The sequence below is a fragment of the Rhinolophus ferrumequinum genome, chromosome 8 (genome assembly GCF_004115265.2).
Source record: "Rhinolophus ferrumequinum isolate MPI-CBG mRhiFer1 chromosome 8, mRhiFer1_v1.p, whole genome shotgun sequence".
NCBI classification, from domain to species: Eukaryota; Metazoa; Chordata; class Mammalia; order Chiroptera; family Rhinolophidae; genus Rhinolophus; species Rhinolophus ferrumequinum.
This window is the reverse complement of record NC_046291.1, coordinates 52612460-52630444: the sequence shown is the minus strand read 5'-3', so window position 1 is coordinate 52630444 and position 17985 is coordinate 52612460. Positions and strand designations below refer to the sequence as shown.

Below are 17985 nucleotides of genomic sequence, written 5' to 3'. Positions count from 1 at the left end.
GGCTACTCCTTTGTCTTCAGTGATACCAAAACTTCCTGATTGTCCTAATATTTCCATGGCTGTTTTTCTCTGTCCTCTGTCTGCCCTTTAATTTGTCACTGTATTATAGGGTTCTGACCTCTCCCCATTTTTCCCCATGTATGCTTTCCCTGGGTAACCTTTTACCAATCTTATGGTTTTTAACTCTTGCTTATCTACTGATACTGCTTAAATTCTCACCCTTAGACTAGAATTTTCTTTAGATTTATATGTTCTGCTGCCTCCTAAATCTCTCCTAAGCTGTGAAAACTCACTGTCATGCCACCACATCCTCCTCCACAGCCAATCTTTCCTCTTCTATATTTCTAGAATCCTCGTTTCCTTAGTATTCTTATTGTGCTGTCTGAGTTCATGTCCTCGTCATTTTCTGCCTGATTTAATAGCTCAGCTTCCTAATTGGTCTCCCTGCCCTTCTTTTTGCTACCATTTCTGTGTAGCTGAGAGAATGCTTTATTTAAAACTTAAATTTGTGCACTCTGCTCACTCCCCCTTTTCTGTCACCTACTAAATAAAAGCCCAGCTCTTGAACCAGGTTTTTGGTTTTTGTTTTTTAGTTTCAGGTGTACAAAGCAATGTAATAGTTAAGACATTTAAACCCCTCATAAAATGATAACCCACGCCCCGGGCTACTACCCCTCTGACATCTTACATAGCTGTTACAATACCATCGACTAGCTTCCCTATGCTGTACTCCACATCCCGTGACTATATATACGTATATATTTAGTTATAGTTGACATTCAATATTATTCCACTTCAGCTCTTCAGGTGTATAGCACATTGGTCAGGCTTCTACACAGTCTATGAAGTGATCCCCTTGATAAGTCCAGTGCCCATCTGGCACCTTACATGATCTTACAATACTGTTGATTATATTCCCCATACTATATTAACTACCAATTTGTATTTCTTAATGCCTGCACCTTTTTCACCCTGCCCCCAACCCCATTCCCATCTGTCATCCTGATAGATCTGGTACCTATCTGGTACCATACCTGGTTATTACAATATTGTTGACTATATTCCTTATGCTATAGCTTACATCCCCATGACTGCTATATAACACCTAATTTATTCTTCTTAATCCCTTCCCCTTTCACCCGTCCTTAACCCCCCACCCATCTTAAAGAAGTCCCTCTAAAAGTCCTTGTAATACTGGTTTGGTGGTGATGAACTCCTTTAGCTTTTTCTTGTCTGGGAAGCTCCTTATCTGTCCTTCAGTTCTAAATGACAGCCTTGCTGGGTAGAGCAATCTTGGGTGTATGTCGTTGCTTTTCATCACTTGGAATATTTCCTGCCACTCCCTTCTTGCCTGCAAAGTTTTTGTTGAGAAATCAGTTGACAGTCTTATGGAGGCTCCCTTGTAGGTAACTAACAGCTTTTCTCCTGCTGCTTTGTATTTAAACTTTGGCATTTTAATTATGATGTGTCTTGGTGTTGGCCTCTTTGGGTTTCTCTTGTTTGGGACTCTCTATGTCCATTTCCTTTACCAGTTTAGGGAAGTTTTGTCATTGTTTCTTCAAATAGGTTTTCAATTCCTTGCTCTCTCTCTTCTCCTTCTGGAACCCCTGTAATGCAGATTTGGTATGCTTGATATTGTCCCAGAGGACCCTTAAACTCTCCTCAATTTTTGGGATTCTTTTTTCTTGCTATTCTGGTTGGGTGTTTTCTGTTACCTTATCTTCTGCATCGCTGGTTGAATCCTCTGCTTCATCTAATCTGTTGATTCCTTGTAATATATTCTTTGTTTCCATTATTGTATTCTTTATTTCTGACTGGTTCTTTTTTATGGTTTCCATTTCCATTCTTATGAGATCATTGAGCATTCTTATCACCAGTATTTGGAACTCTGCATCTGATAGATTGCTTATCTCCGTTTTGCTTAGTTCTTTTTCTGGAGCTTTGTTCTAGTCTTTCATTTGGAGGATGTTTCTTTGTCTCCCCATTTTGGCTGCTTCCCTGTGTTTGTTTCTCTATATTAGGTGGGGCTGCTATGTCTTCTGGTCTTAGTAGAGTGGCTTTATATAGTAGGTGTGCTATGCGATTCAGTAGTGCAGGCTTTTTGGTCACGTGAGTCATACGCTCCAGGTGCGTCCCTTGTGTCGGTTGTGTGTGCCCTCCTCTTGTAGTTGAGCCTTGGTTGATTGCACATCAATGTGAGGGACTGACCCTTTGGCTCACTGGTTGTGAGACTGTCCTTGATTACAGTGGAAGAGTTGTTGCTGACCCTACAGAGCAGGAAGTGGCTCAGCAGGATTCTAATACCTGCCCAATCTACCCCTTGGGTGTGTCGTACTGGGAGACAGCTAGGTGCTGCTCTAGCTAGTTTTGAAGCTGACGCTCCAGGACCACCTTGGAGGGGATCTGCTGTAAGTCTACTTTAACCACAGCCTGTGCCCCACTTGGGGCCACCTAGCGGGAGCCAGAAAGAAATCTGCAGATGTCTGTCATCTGTGCTGTGCTTGGGAGCGCCTTTGAGAGGCCAAGCTGTGAACCAAGGCCGGCTGCCACTAGTCCTGGCTTAGGGCTGCTCAGCCAGAGGTACCAGACACGCCCCAGCTAGATGCTGCTTTTCTGGGTTCTGCGAACCTTTGAGAGACCCTAGGAAAGTGCAGCTTGAGCCCTGGCACGCTGACTGCATGACAAAGCCTCTGAAAGCAGGCTGGGTGTGCCCGAAAGTTGGGCGGGGCCAGGTCTCAAATCGCCAGGGTGGAGCCAACTGAACTGCTGATGGCGGCCACCTGTGTTCACATGCAGGGAAGGGGGAGGGAGGGCTCAACAAAGAAACAATGGCCTCTGCCAGCTCCCCGTCCAGGAGAAAGCTGCCTCTCCGTCCCCCGTCCCAAGCCAGACAATTCAGTTCCCCACCATTTGTCCTTGCTGCCTTTCCAGCTCCTGCCCCCGTACTGGAGCTCAGTGCAAATGATTCCACTGATAGGTAAGACCTTTCAGGGTCCCTTTAAGAGGAGCACCTGTGAGTACAGCCACACTCAGTCTCAGTCACGGTCTCCACTGGTTTTCACAACCAAAAATTAGGGGGACTTCTTTCCCCAGCAGTGGAACCCTGCGCTGGGGTGGGGCAGGTATCTCTTGCTCCTTTAGGGGATGGGGAGACCCCCCCCACAGCCGAAATAGCCCTTCTTCTGCAAGTCCTTAGTTGAGGGCTTCAGTTCAGCTTGATTTTAGGCGATTATCAATAATGGTTTTGTAGATTAGTTGTAATTTTGATGTGGTTGTGAGAGAAGGTAAACAGCATTTACCTACTGCGCCATCTTGGTTGTCTTGAACCAGTTTTAAGGCTCTGTGCTCTTGCTCCAACCTCACTCTGTTTCTACACCTTGCTCTTCATTTTGTACTCCATCAGTGTGAAGCTGCTCTTTTGCATGTGTGTGTTGTGTATGCATGCACGGTCCCCTCCCTTCTTTCTGAAATCACTTCCCTTTATGATTCAGCTCAGGAATCCCCCAGGAATCCTCTTCTAACATTTCTCCCATTCCCAGCTTATGCTACCATAATACCCTGTCATTAAATTAATAATACCTCAATTCATTGGTGTTACCCACTAAACTGTTAGGTCCTTGAGGACAGAAACTAACTTTTATTGCTTTTCATCTGGTACCTAGCACAATTTATGGACCATCACATATTCAATATATCCTGTATTCTTTTAGGAAAGTTTCACTGTTTTGTAATTTGAAGATGTTCATATTTTTCTTTCATTTCATTTATTAGCAACATGCTAGACGGGTTTACGAAATTCTTCGACTGCTGGTAACTGATATGAGTGATGCTGAACAGTACAGAAGCTATAGACTGGATATTAAAAGAAGATTAATTAGCCCGTATAAGGTAGGACTTCCAAGAATCTTAAACATGATATTTTTTCCCCTGTTTAAAACGGAAAAGTCTAGTGAATGCCAGTGTATGGGAGAGTCCAAATCATTTTGCTAAATTTAGTTTTACAAAAGTGAAAATATTCTTCCAGTCAGTTATAAGAATTCTCACTGTTGTAATTTTCCAGTGTAAGCCATAAATCTGTTTTCCTTCACTTAAAGACTAATCCCAAGCATAGTTTACCTGCAGTTATTTTGTTTCTTTCATTTGTATGCCCCTTTAAAAAATCTGAATGTCCAGACTCTTCCTTAACAAATTATCTTGTTAGTTTTTTCTAAGTCTCTTGTCTTCCCATTTGTCATATATATTCTGTTTGCCTTTGCTTGGGTCTTCCTAAATGTGGCCTTGGTTGCCATTTATAACCTCTATACTTTACCATAGCTGAATTTGTAACTTAGTATTGTTTACCTCTTATTTTTTTTAACATTCTTCCTTCTTTCCCCTTCACACACACCCCTTTTTTCCAACTCCCATATTTTCCTATAACTCAAATTTTATTTCCCCTCCTAGGAGGGGAAATAATGAATTTGGTTGACCTCATCATCATTTGACCTTTATTAAAGTAGATATTGTCCATGCCAACCTGTGTGAATGAGGATTTGCTATGATAGTTGCATCTGGGCAGTAAGCAGATGAGGGAGAATATTTGTTAATTTATTCAACAAATAATTATTGAGCACCTGACATGTGGTTGCTGCATTTATATACAGTATACTTGTAAGCTTATATAGCACAATAGCTGGGAACATAAATGATGACAAATCTGGATGTATCTTCATACTTAAGGAGAATTTCCCAAATAAGGAGAAAGTAAATTAAGTAATGAGTAAATAATATATCAAATACACATAGTTCTGATTTTATATTAATTCAATTTTTATTTGTCGTAGATTCTGCTTTATAGAGCCAATCCTTTGAATATTGATGGTATATTGGGTCACACTATTCCTTGTTGAATCCCAACTCTTCTTTTACAGTATCTTGTTACTTTCATTGCAACTGTATTTCCTGATTTGTCACTGGAATTCTGTTCAAATATATCACATTCTGAATATAAAAATAATTATTCCCCCATGACTATAAATCACTATATGTTGAATTAATATATATAGATATATTTCTTTATAATGTCATTTCATTAAGCAGTTCAGTGGACTGATTTTCTGTCTTAACTATTTGATGTTTATCAATTCAGAAACATCAGAAGATTGGTAGAAATGATTGGTAGAATGATTGGTAGAAATGGAAAACCTTTTCCAAAGGTTTTGATCTTTAAGTAATAATTTGTTAGCTAGAAATTTTCTTTATAATAAAATTCAGGCATATAGAACAGTATAATTAGATGTTATCATGACAACATTTAAAGTATTAAAACTTTTTAGTACAGTAAAATAATTAATTGGATTATGCATCTCAGATATTTATGTGACATTTCATATAGGCAGACTAGCAAATTAAAGATGAATTCTGAGTGTAAATAGTCACGAATTTATGGCAAATAGTGGGAATTTCTGTAGTTCATAAAAGCAGATATTTTGTACTCTAAAGAATGATAATTATTCTTTATATTATTATTAAGTATCCTTATTTGTCTAGCAATTTCACCTATCTGAAAGACAACCACAAACTAATTATTAAACTCTTTAGGTTCTTAACAGCCAAAATGGGTATTACCATCCTTGCACTAAAGCTCATGCACAAATTACAAATTCTTCAGATACTTATGCAAACCCCATTTATAGTAATGCACATTTTAATTAGTTATCCAGTATTCTATCTCATTGAGAAAACCAAGAAAGCCGTAGGGTCCCCCTCCCTCACTTTGGTTTGATAGCCGCAATTCTTAAGCTTACCACAAACTTTGGGAAAGCCTAGAAATGAGGCATGGGAGGAGTGATTACGATTTCTTTGTTCAGTGTATGCAGATGATTTTCTCCAATTTGTCATTCCAAGCTGATACTCATGTTCGAGTACTTTGTTGTGTCATCACAGCATTCTGAAATGCAAATTATATTTTAGAATAAAGTAAAATTGCTTAATATTGAGTGTGGTTTAGAATTTTTTTAGGTCTTTAAAATGTATGCTTAATGGGGAAAGTTTGGAGTATAAATGTACATTTTTAACACTTTATGAAAAGAAATTATAATTTTGATTGTCACTAAATTATTCCTGAGGTATGATATTATTGATAGCGAAGTCCAACAATTCTGCACTCCCTTTATTTGCGGGATCAAGTTTATATATCAGCTTAAACACACTCTCCCACTAAGAAATTATTTGGGTAGAATTTAGAAGTACTTATACCTTACTTTAAAAATTCTTTAAACACTGATAATTCATTTGTATCAGTGCCAAGATGAGATAAAAATAACGTGTATTAACTAGAATTACTTTTTAAAAGCACAAAAAAACCCTCCATCTCTAGTACAGAAGTTATTTTCAGGTGTTCAAGAAAAGATAAATTTGAACAATTTGGCTAAAAAAATAGTTGGTGCAGCTACTTGGTTTTAGCATTAAACCTTTTATGTTGTTTCACAGGCATATTTTAATTCATAACTGGTTTACAAATAAAATTTAGAATGATTGTTACAATATGGAGATTGGAATCAAGAAACTCAGTTTTGAGGTCTAGTTCTACCTTTCATAGATTACATGACTGTCGATGTTTATGAAATGGAAATGCCTCCATAGTGAGGAACTGGACAGAAAGAAATGCAATAGCACAGTGTGCATGCTTTTAAAGATGTCTTTTGAGAAGTCTGGAATTCTTATGCCCCTACACCATTATTATTTTAAAATTCTTACAAAAGAATCTTATCTGTGTACTTTACAAAAGAGATTATTAGTCCAGCAGATGGATATCAAGGAGCTCTTAGAGGTGGTGGCATTTTTGATATTATATTTGTAAGCCCTCTTGGAACCCCTGAAAACTAGGCAAGAAGAAAGGATTATTTTTTGGAAATGAATTCATATTCAAGCAAATGTTACCAAATAAATTGACATTAATACCATATTTAATTAATTTGATTAATTAAAAATTATCAACAGCCCTAATCTATGAAGGAATTAAGTTTTTGTTTTGAAGGGAAAAAATTATTCTGAAGTATATAGAATTTCTGTTCCAATCTTAAAGGAGTTCTGCCTTGCACCATTTCATTTGTACTCCCAATGTATGTCACTTTGCTGGATAGAGGTGTGCCCCAAATTATTATTTTTTTTTGCACATTCTTTAAAAGATGAATTTGCAATATATCATACATATACAAAGTGGAATATATACAGTTTAAGGAATATTGAAAGTTAATAAAATAAATACCCAAATTATTTTTAAAATGGGACCATACCTTACATGTTCATGAGGAACTTCTACATACAGTTTTATATTTTTCCGTAAAGCTATTACATGTATTTTTTATTCCTAGGTACTTAGAGCTCTTAAACTTAATTCATAGATTTACTGCCATGCCAGTCAGTGTTAGAATAGAGGTTAATTCTAACATCCATGTGGAAAAAATTGACAGTGAAGAAACTGATGGTGGCAAGGAAGGTGGAGATAACTTGGACAAGTAAGCTCTTAAAGAAAGATTTAAAAAACAACATAATTTAAATCATTATGTTACGGGCACATGATTCATTCTGTAAGTTATCTGGGATAAAACTGATAAGTCTAGAAATATTTAAGAATTTAATATGTTCTATTATATATAAAAATTTAATATGATTCAAGGTATCTTCAAGCAGTCGGGTTAGATTATTTAATAAATGTTACACCTGGTTAGCAATTTAGAAAAATAGTTTATATTCCTATCACGTATCATAATATTTTTTTTTAACTATTAGCGTTTAGTTCCTAAACTGTTTCCTTAAGTGATACAGTCATGTCTCTTGGCAGAAAAAATCAGTTTTACAGCAGAAACAAAGCATTTATCACTCACGTGATTGAGGAGGAAGGAATACATTGTTTTTTCTTGCCTTAAGAGCAATAAATTTGAATTCTCATCAGTTCTCTAGAACTAATATTTAAAGTACAGTCAGTAAATCAGAAACAGTAACATAACCTGGGAGCTTGTTAGAAATGCAGAATCTTGCCCCACCCCTGACCTGCTGAATCAGAATCTGCATTTTTAACAAGCTCCCCCGTGATCTGTGTGCACATTCAAGTTTGAGACGCACTGCTTTAGAGGGTTGTATAGTAATGAGGTTAATTTTTTTTCTTTCTGATTATAGTAACAGCAACCTCATTTACTTAGCTCTACCAGTTGAGATCCAGGATCAACTTAGTTTTTTTGTAGTACCAGCTTATTTCAGTAAAGACTTATCTCTAAACAATGTTGTTACATTGTTTTAAGTGTTTGTGTGATTATAAATTGAGCTTAATTTTGAGCTTTTTAAGTAGTAATTATGTCATATTTTCCTAGTTTTCCAAAATTATTAAGGTTCCCTTTAAGGGACATTTATTAGATTTTAGGATAGATTTAAGATACTGTTTTTAGGTTTTGGGTTTTGTTTTCTTTTTAATTGTCTTTTGAAAGGCAATTAGATACAGGGCCTAAGAATCCAGATTTCCAACCTGATCATTAGGGTTTGAATCCTGGCTTTGCAGTTGAACTACCTCTATGACAAGTTAACTCCCATATCCCTTTTTTTCCTCATCTTATCAATTAAGGAAAATTATAGCACCTATCTCATAGAGTTGTTAGGATTACATGAGTTAATATATGTAATTTCTGATCTCTGTAAAGTAAGCTCTATTATGTGCTCTAATAAAAGAATTGATATGATGATCTAGAACAGTTGATCCAAAATGCAGAAAAGTTTCCTCTATTGCGATGTTTCATATATTGCAGTGTTGCCATACATTGGGAGTCATTCTTCATTGTTTCTGCCCCACATCACCCAGTGTTTTCTTCCCCAAATCTGCCCTGTCCTCTCCGTCTCTGCTGCTGCTGCTTGGTCTAGGCTTTCATCATGTCTCGCTTGAGTTCTTGCAGTAGCTGCTAACTTGGTCCTCTTGTCCAGTCCTCAGCATGACGGATACACTGTTGTTCTGACACAGTGTCCTGATGAAAAGTTGTCACCAGCTCCCTATTACGAACTCCTCAGCATGGTGGTTTCCCTCAGTAAAACGGGGAGGGTTTAATAAGATAATGTATATCTGGATAGTAGAGACTCAGTAAATGCTTAAAGTGTGACAGTTTTTGGTTATCTTCCTGGAACTCTTCAAACAGTCTGTTAAAATTGATATGTGGTCCATAAATACATCCCTGGGTAAGGGAATTTAGAAATGAGCATAGTGGCCAGGAAGAAGCCAGCTTGGAATTGAAATTAGTGTAATTAATTATTGAATAGTGAAATGAAGAGTAATAGCACTTAATCTCAGCTGTCTTTAGTTAATGTATTTATTAAAGAAATATTTGTCAGGGGCGGCTGGTTATCTCAGTTGGTTAGAGCGTGGTGCTGGTAATACCAAGGTTGCTGGTTCGATCCCTGCATGGGCCACTGCGTGCTGTGCCCTCCTTAAAAAAAAAAAAGAAATATTTGTCTACACTGACTATATATTATGCTTTGGTGGGTTGGGGGTTGGGAGGGGCGGGCTTTTAGTCACATATCTATATTTACCATCAATTGACACAAATTCCAGGTCTTCTGGTTAACTCCTTTTAGAGGGATCGTAATTCATCGTAATTCATTATGTTTAGGCTTCTTTAAGAAGAAAACTGTATGGGACAAATTTGGGCATATTCTACTCTTATTAACATGGGAGACTTAAAATTTTAAGAATATAAAGAAACATACCAGCTTTCTTAGTCTAACCAATAATTGTGTTTGTTGCTTAGAAAAAGCAGAGAGATCTTGCTAAAATGAGAAAATGTCTCAGACCAGAAGAACTGACAAACCAGATGAACCAAATAGAAATAAGCATGCAACATGAACAGCTGGAAGAAAGCTTTCAGGAGCTTGTGGAAGATTACCGACGTGTTATTGAACGCCTTGCTCAAGAGTAAAGATTATACTGCTCTGTACAGGAAGTCTGCAAATTTCTGTACATTGTGTTGTGAAAAAAAATCTGACGATTAATTTTAAAATCTTTGTAACATTTTACGTACATTAAAAGTTATCTATCTTTAGTTGAATATTTTCTTTTGGAGAGATTGTATATTTTAAAATACTGTTTAGAGTCTATGAGCATATATTACATTTAAAAAAGATACAGCTTCTGAAATACCACTGCAATTGCTTCCCTTCTTAAACAGTATAATAAATGCTTAGTTGTAATATGTTAAAGTGTGATACGATTCTTATATTTATGGTAAATTTTTTCAGTCTTGTTTTAAAAACTTTAGGTTTTAAGCTTTTATTATTCCTCCTACAGTTTGCTTCTAAGATTTTACATCTGGCACCTTTAAAACATTTCTTTAAAGTCTTCCTAGTAATCTTGTTTTTCCTATGTGATTTTTCTAAATAGGAAATGTGCCTAGTGTAGATTTGTTTTAAACAAACTATTAACCACCTGTTGGGCTTAGGGTAGATAAGAGAGAGGAAGGAAACTAGATACAGCCTAAAACCTAAATGTTTGGCATCAAATGTTAATTGAAGGTAATTTAGAAGTTAGTTTTAGCATAAACATTTTATAAATAATAGTAATGTAAAATAATAAAATAGAATCGGTTTATAAAAATCCAATTTATACACCATTATTGAAAGACATCTTGTGTAAAATGAGGTATAAATCTGTTGTGATTTGCTGTGAGGTTACCAAAATGTTGAAGTCCAACAAGAAAAAAATCAAAGTAATGATAAATTGCTTAATATAGTTTTACTTTATTTTTACTGAAGTAGAGTATAAATTGCTTGATACAGAATCATTAAAAGCAAAAGCTTTTAATAATGTTTATAATGTATGACACTAAGGAAGGTCTTATATAACCAAAAATGGGATATAAGTTGAACTTTACTTTTAAAATTTAATTTGTTCAGTGCTTAAGGCAAAATCCCAGTTGGACAGCACTATCTTGTCCTTAGATTAGCTTTCCATCAGTAAAACCTGTCAAACACGGGATAAGCAAAGTGACTGGTCCCCCTCTGGACACAAAATAGCTGTGGCCAGCAGCATACCAACAACACTGAGCCATCCCCTCAGAATGAAGGGTTTGTAGAAGTTCTCAGAGGCTTATGTATAGATAAAAACGTGTTAACTTCTGAGAGTATATAATTTGTTACAGATAGAATGAACTAGTTCAGTTAAAATCCTTTCTGAAACTATATGAAAGCAATTTGTTTTCCATCTAAAGCACCTAATTTTTAAACTTTTTACTGAAAATTCATTTAATACCTAAAGATGAGCTCTGAGGTAAAATAGCAATACACTCTAAACAAATTATCATTCAGCATATTTTGTAGAAACCGGAAAAAAAACAATGTGTAATACCAATGTTTGGACCTTGTTTTTTTCAAGCAATGTTGTATGTTCAGTACATGGATAAAGATCTGGTTTAGCATTAATCTTGGGGACTTGAAAGGCTGTACCTCTATTTGGAGTTAGGAGGGTAAAAGTCTGATTGTAGATCTACCCCTTGTGTAGGGTGCAGGAGAGATGTATGAAATACCAGGAGAGAGGTACAGAACTGTGTAGCCTCCCTCTAGCCTCCCCCTTTATCATCCACGTACACATCTGCTGTATTTACTTGGTGCCTTTACCTTTTTCACTGCCCTTTTCCCCACCATCACCCTTAATTAATTTTTCCCCCCTTCTCTCCAAGTTGCATTTTTTCCGCATGTAACACTATGTTTCCTTTCTGAGTATCAGTTTTTTTCATCTGTAAAATTAGGTTGTACTAGAATGATCTCTAGGCTCCCTCCCTGTTCTAAGATGTGTGCTTATTCTTTGCACATCTTTTCTCTTAAGCTTCTATACTCAGATGTGGGTGTAGATGTGGTACATGTCTAAAATAAAGCATTTTTATGTATCACACAACATTCATGGTTTATATGTGAATTAGTTTGTGTGAGGGGAAAAAAACTATATATTTCTGATTGTCTCCAAATTGCAGGGGTCCCAGCTTGCTGTACCAGAGCGTTGTCTATTCTCAAGATTTATCTGATCCACCGCCATCCTTGCCCACTAGAGGAGAGCTGAGCCCCCAGCACCATATCAGAGAGTGAGTAGAATCAGGTCTTAGAGGGAAATGATTTCATTCTTAAGTTATTTTTATTCAAATTTAAAAGCCACTTTAACAATATTAAATACTAATTAAGGTACCCATAATTCTTCCTTCTAAATGAAATTATTTTACATTTGTATAGTAATCTCTATATACATTGAACATAGTAGTTTTTTAACAAACATTTCTAGGGTTCAGAATGATTCTCAGATGTACAGTGTACAGTATTTCATGTTGATTTCATATTAAACCATTTACCTAGGTTTTTTTTTTATTATAAACAACATTCAAATGAATTGTCTTTGTATATATATATTTTTGTATCTTTTAAATCACTTCCTTAAGGTAAATTCCTTGGAAATGTAGTTACTGAGTCAAAGGGTAGGGATATATGGCTCAGTTATATAAACGTGCCATATTTTCCAGAATGTAAATTACAGATATGAATGTGTATACTGGTTTTAACAATTTCAAAGGCAAGGGGTGGCGATTTTGTTGTTTTCATAGGTTTTAAAACCTCAAATTTATATACTGTTTGCAAAATGAGAAGGCTAGTTTTCCATGTTTTTGTGAATTTCTTTCCCTGATAGGAATTATCCATTTGTTTTTTTCATTTGTCTTTTGAGATCTACACTCTCATTTTATAGATGAACAATAGATCCAGAGGTTCACTTGCTTAAGGTCACACCTATGCATTAGCAGTAAAGCCAGGACTGCACCCTGGGCTCGTGACTTCCACTCCTCCATCTCGTCTCCCATCGAGTAGGCCAGCCAAGTCCTAAACATGTCAGCCCATGAGGCCCTTCGTAAGAGGGCCTTTGTTTTCATCACCATCCAGAAAATAATATACCTCACTTGCATGACATTTGCCCTAGTCACCAAATGCCGTAACTGCCCTCTTGTTTTTATACCCTAGAGGAGCAGGTGTAAGAAAAGGATGTTGGATTGTAATGACTGAAATTATTGGTGCCTCATTTGAAGTATGGCTTAAAGTTCCTCAGTTCCTGTCAACATTTTCAACTTTTCATTATCTATAACTTTTCTGTATTTCCACGTTCCTTTACATCTTTATTGTAATATACATTCTCCTTGTATTATATGTTGCACAATTACACAGTGCATTTAATTTATTCATTGACTTGGGCAGAGCTGTATTTATGTATATAATTAGTGTGCACATAGTACAAAAATGCAAAAGGGCATACAGTGAAAAGTTCCTCACCCCAATCCTCCAGAAACAACCGCTGTTTCTGCCATCTTGCGTATCTTTCAGACATATATGCATAAATGAGTATTATGTATATGTCTTTTATATATCATATGTATATATGGTTTGGTAACCTCCCACATATATTGTTCTCCAACTTGCTTTTTTTTTTTTTTTTTAAACCTAATATCTTAGGGATCATTGGAGCTTTCTTGTTTAATGGCTGCATGGTATACCATTGTGTAGATATACCATGTTACTCTACCAGTCCCCTGTTATTTAGGTTGTTTCCAGTATTTTCCATTACAAACAATGCTGCAGTGCATATACTTGTACAAGTGCAAGTATAACTGACCCTTGACTAATGTGGGGGTTAGGAGCATGGACCACCGGGTACAGTCAAAAATCCATGTATAACTTGAGTCTGCCCTCTACATATACAGATTCCCAACCACAGATCAAAAATACAGTTGACCTTTGAACTGCACAGGCCCACTTAAATGCAGATTTTTAAAAAATCCACGTATAAACTGGAACAAAGGGAAGGCTCAGGTGTGTCCTGACTGGAGTCTGTTGGCTTGGGAAGCTGGAGGCGTGCCGACTAGAAGTGGGGTGTCCTGTGTGATTGGTCAGGGGTGCATGTTTCTCTAAATGGTCCTAAGTTGGAAGCAAGGACAAAAATCAGGGTAGCTGTCAGTTCTTGATCAAGTCCTGGCCTTGGGCTGATTGTTACAGGTGTTATTGTTGGGCTTCCTGGCGTCAGCTGAGCTCAAGTGTCAGGAGGCTTTGGCTAGAAATAAATGACAAAGATTTATTCAAGGGTCTTGGGTTTATAAACCAGAAGCACAACTAGGAAATACCCAGAGGATTCCAAAGGAGAAAGAAAAGTTTGAGAGTTTTTATAGGGTGGATTAAAAAGTGGTGCTAAAATAAATCATAAATTCCTAACTGGGCAGGTCATGGAGGGTACTCACGCTCCAGGCCTATAACTTCTTTAATGAAAGGTTTTAAGCCAGTCCTGTCCATTGTTCTTATGCATCTAGATTAGCACACCTTTGAAATACCAGAAGTAATACCCCTTCAAGGGGTAACCACCCTCAAGAGAGCACATAATCTTGACTGTCCTGTAATCTAATCCCCACCTTGCTTTCTCCCACCTCCACGTAATCTTCCTTACATCCCCTTTAATTTCAAATGCATAAAAGAAACTGCAAAACTGTCATTCTCTGGAGGAGCATTTGAGATCTTGCTTCCCTACATATGTCGTCAGTTTGGCTCAAATAAACTTACTAAAAAAAAAAAAATTCCACATATAAGTGGACCCGCACAGTTCAATCTCGTGGTGTTCAGAATTCAACTGTACACCTATAGATTAAAGCCCTAGAAATCACAGACTTTAGACTGACCTCATTCTTACAGTGACTATACTATGTTTACAACAGCTAAAATTATTAATATGAACTGAGGTTACAGAAGCTTGATACTGTACCAATCTGGAATGACTATGCAAACAGGAACATGCTGGACTTCTCCATCCATCCTCCTTCACAGCTAGAAATGTTAACTATCTTAGAGACACAATGAGTTGAATGCTTAGGCCTATCTCCATGACTTTCTTTTTGTTCATTCCTTCAGTCTTGCTTAACTCGTCTGAAACGTCATCATCCAGAATAACTGCTCTATAGCAGGGTTTCTCAACCTCAGCAATACTGACGTTTTACGCCAGCTCATTGTTGCAAGGGCCTGACCTGTGTACTATGGGCTGGTTAACCAGGCCTCTACCCACTGGATGCTGGTAGCACCCCCCCCTTCCACTTGTAACAACCCAGTGTGTCTCCAGACATTGCTGTGTGTCCTCTGGGAGGCAAAATAATCCTTGGAGAATCACTGCTACATGGGATCGAACATTCTTCCACTGTCAACACTATTTTTTTTAAATATAATGTGGACATAGTACAAAATTTAAAATGAATAAGAATATTTGATGAGAAGTAAGCTGCCCTCCCACCCAGTGCCCCAGTTCACTTCTCCAGAGGCAGTTACTTCTACCAGTTTCTTTTTTTTCCCCTCAGAGTTAATTAACAGTCTGCAAACATCCATAATTCTTTAACACAAATGATGATATACTATATGCAGTACTCAGAATCTTCCAGTTAAATTTTACTCATATCTTTATTAGTATATATTAGAACAGTTCAGTTCTAAATACCTTCATTCTAAACAGCTATTTGATATTCCATCATTTGATTTCACTATGTTTAGATCAAGCCTCTATTAATGGACATTTAGGTTTCCTGTCTTCTGCTCTTACAAACAGTGCTGCAGTGAATATTCTTGTGTAAACCCCATTTTGTACATGTGGGCTTATGTACACAAGATCATGATGGAATCACTGAGTGAAAGTGCATGGATAGTTTACATTTTGATAGGTTTTGCACACAGAGAATAGAGAAATTTGAATAAGGATGACATGGAATTTTGTTAAATTTCATAGTTGTGATAGTAGTATTGTGCTTGTGTAGGAGAAATGTCTTTATTCCTAGGAGTCACATCCTGAAGTACTTAGGAACAGAGTCATGACATCTGCGAATGACATTCAAAAGGTCCAGAAAAAAAGTATTTGTGTAGTTGGAATATATATGCATGCATGCATACATACATACATACATACATAGACATACCTATGTATATAAACAGAAAGCAAATGTGACAAAATTTTTTAAATTACTGAATCTAGGTGGAAGGTATATATGGGCATTCACTGTATGATTCTTTCAACATTTCTGTGTGTTTTTAAGTTTTCAAGATAAAAATTGGGAAAGGTACTGCATATATGAAACAAAAACAATACTATTTAAAAGGAACAGTCAGTGAATAAGAAAGAACGCTTCGAAATTTAAAATGAGTGTTCTAATTCAAGCAGCAGAAACTTGGGGTATAAAGTTGAAGAAATTTTCTAGAATATCAAAAAGAGAAAATATAAAAGAACAGAAAAATCAATATGGGAAATCTGATAGCCAGTTTATTTTTGTTTCTGAGAGGGAAGTGAACAGAAGGACATGATCAAAGAATGGGAAGATAATTCCTCAGAGTGGAAGAAATGAATCTTCAAATTAGAAGAGCTCACTAAAGGTTGAGCAAGATTAAATCATCATCGCTAACATTTACTCAGCACTTACCACCTGCTAAACACTTAACATCAGTCATCTCAGGTCTCACAACCTTCTGAGGCATAATGGCATCATCCTCATGTGAGGTTATTTCACCCAAGGTCACACAGTAAATGGCAGAGCTAGGATTTTAGCCTAGGCCTTGTAATTCTCTTGGGTTCTTCACTTCTATACCACTTACCTAAAAAGATCCACGTGTAGGCTAAATTATTAAATTTTAAAACACTGAGCATAAAATAAAGGTACTAAATGCTTTCAGAGGGGAAAACAGGTAACCTGGGAGAGGAGAGAAATTTAAATAGCATTAGACTTCTTATCAGCCATACTTCATGCTAAAAGATAATGGGACAGTGTCTTCACAATTCTGATGGAAAATTATTTTGAATCTAGAATCCTTACATAAACCCAAACTATCAGTCAAGTGTGTGAGAAAAATAAAGGTGGTTTTGGAAACCTAAGAAACCAGAAAACTTACTTTACACACTTTCTGATGAAGTTACTTGTAGACCTACTTTAGCGGCATGAAGGTGAAATCAAAGAGCATGGAAGACGATGTGGAGTACAAGAAATAATAAAACTGATCTCATTCCAATAAAAAGAAATCTGAGGATGGCAACTGAATGGCATGTCTAAGAAAGTAATTGGTGCAAATTAGAAGAGAAAAGTATTAACTCCAGGAAAAAAAAAGTGTACAAGAAAGTCAGAGTCCAAATATAATAAACTACAGTTGGCGTGACTTTGGGCAGTAACTAGAAATAAAAACAGTTCAAAGTGGTTGAGTCTGGGGCCAGACTAGGAAAAGATGGGATGAGAGACTGCTTTTCATTGTAAACTTTGTTATAATTCCATGTTTTTTTAAAACTGTGTTACTTTGAAATAAAATTTTGTTTAAATAATAATAATAGAATGTACAGCAACTCAAACTCCATATCATGTCAAATACAATTGTACACCAAGGAAAACTTGTAAATAAGTTTACCTGAAGCAGACTGTGGCACCTTTAAGCTGAGACTGCTCAGCCAGCCTTGCACAAGGCGGAACTTGCAAAAAACAAAAGCTTTCTTTAAAAAATAAAAAATAAATAAACCAATACTCAATCCTTTTCTTTGGAAACTGGTTCTCAAAGTAATCACAGTGAACCATGCACTTTATTTGACTATCAAAAACAAGTTATCTTTGACACCCTGATCCTGTGAATCAACAGACACCAAGTGTAAAACCAAAGCTTTGAAGTTTTTCATGTCATAATTTTGGGGGCTTTCCATTAACCCTGTGGAGAAATATAATGCAATAAAAGTGTGATGTCATCTCTGATGAGTATCTGAAGAGCTATACAGTATAAAATGCTACAAGAAGTGCCTTATAAATGTCTTGTAAAAAATAGATTTTTTAAGACCTGCAGTGCTATAATGTACACAGGCTGGAAAAGGGGTGAATCTTCTCTCCAATGACCTTTCTGGGCCTATCTTTATCTTAAAATTGGAAGGGATAGAGTTCGAGTTGGATTAGGTGG

General features: G+C 36.5%; 2 protein-coding genes and 1 non-coding gene across 4 annotated transcripts in view; 2 read left to right on the top strand and 1 right to left on the bottom strand.

The window, feature by feature from the left end:
- HAT1 (histone acetyltransferase 1) overlaps nt 1-10213 on the top strand; it is a 44413-nt gene extending 34200 nt beyond the window's left edge. For both annotated transcript variants that reach the window (XM_033111385.1, XM_033111386.1), the window contains exons 10-11: nt 3772-3888; nt 9771-10213. In XM_033111385.1, coding sequence (XP_032967276.1) covers nt 3772-3888; nt 9771-9938 — 285 coding nt within the window. In that variant the 3' untranslated portion in view covers nt 9939-10213. The remainder of the gene's footprint in view (nt 1-3771; nt 3889-9770) is intronic.
- SLC25A12 (solute carrier family 25 member 12) overlaps nt 1-17985 on the bottom strand; it is a 159287-nt gene that overhangs the window by 133267 nt on the left and 8035 nt on the right. The window lies entirely within an intron of this gene.
- On the top strand, nt 9359-9432 carry TRNAT-GGU (transfer RNA threonine (anticodon GGU)). Its single transcript has one exon. It is a non-coding gene; the product is annotated as a tRNA-Thr (tRNA).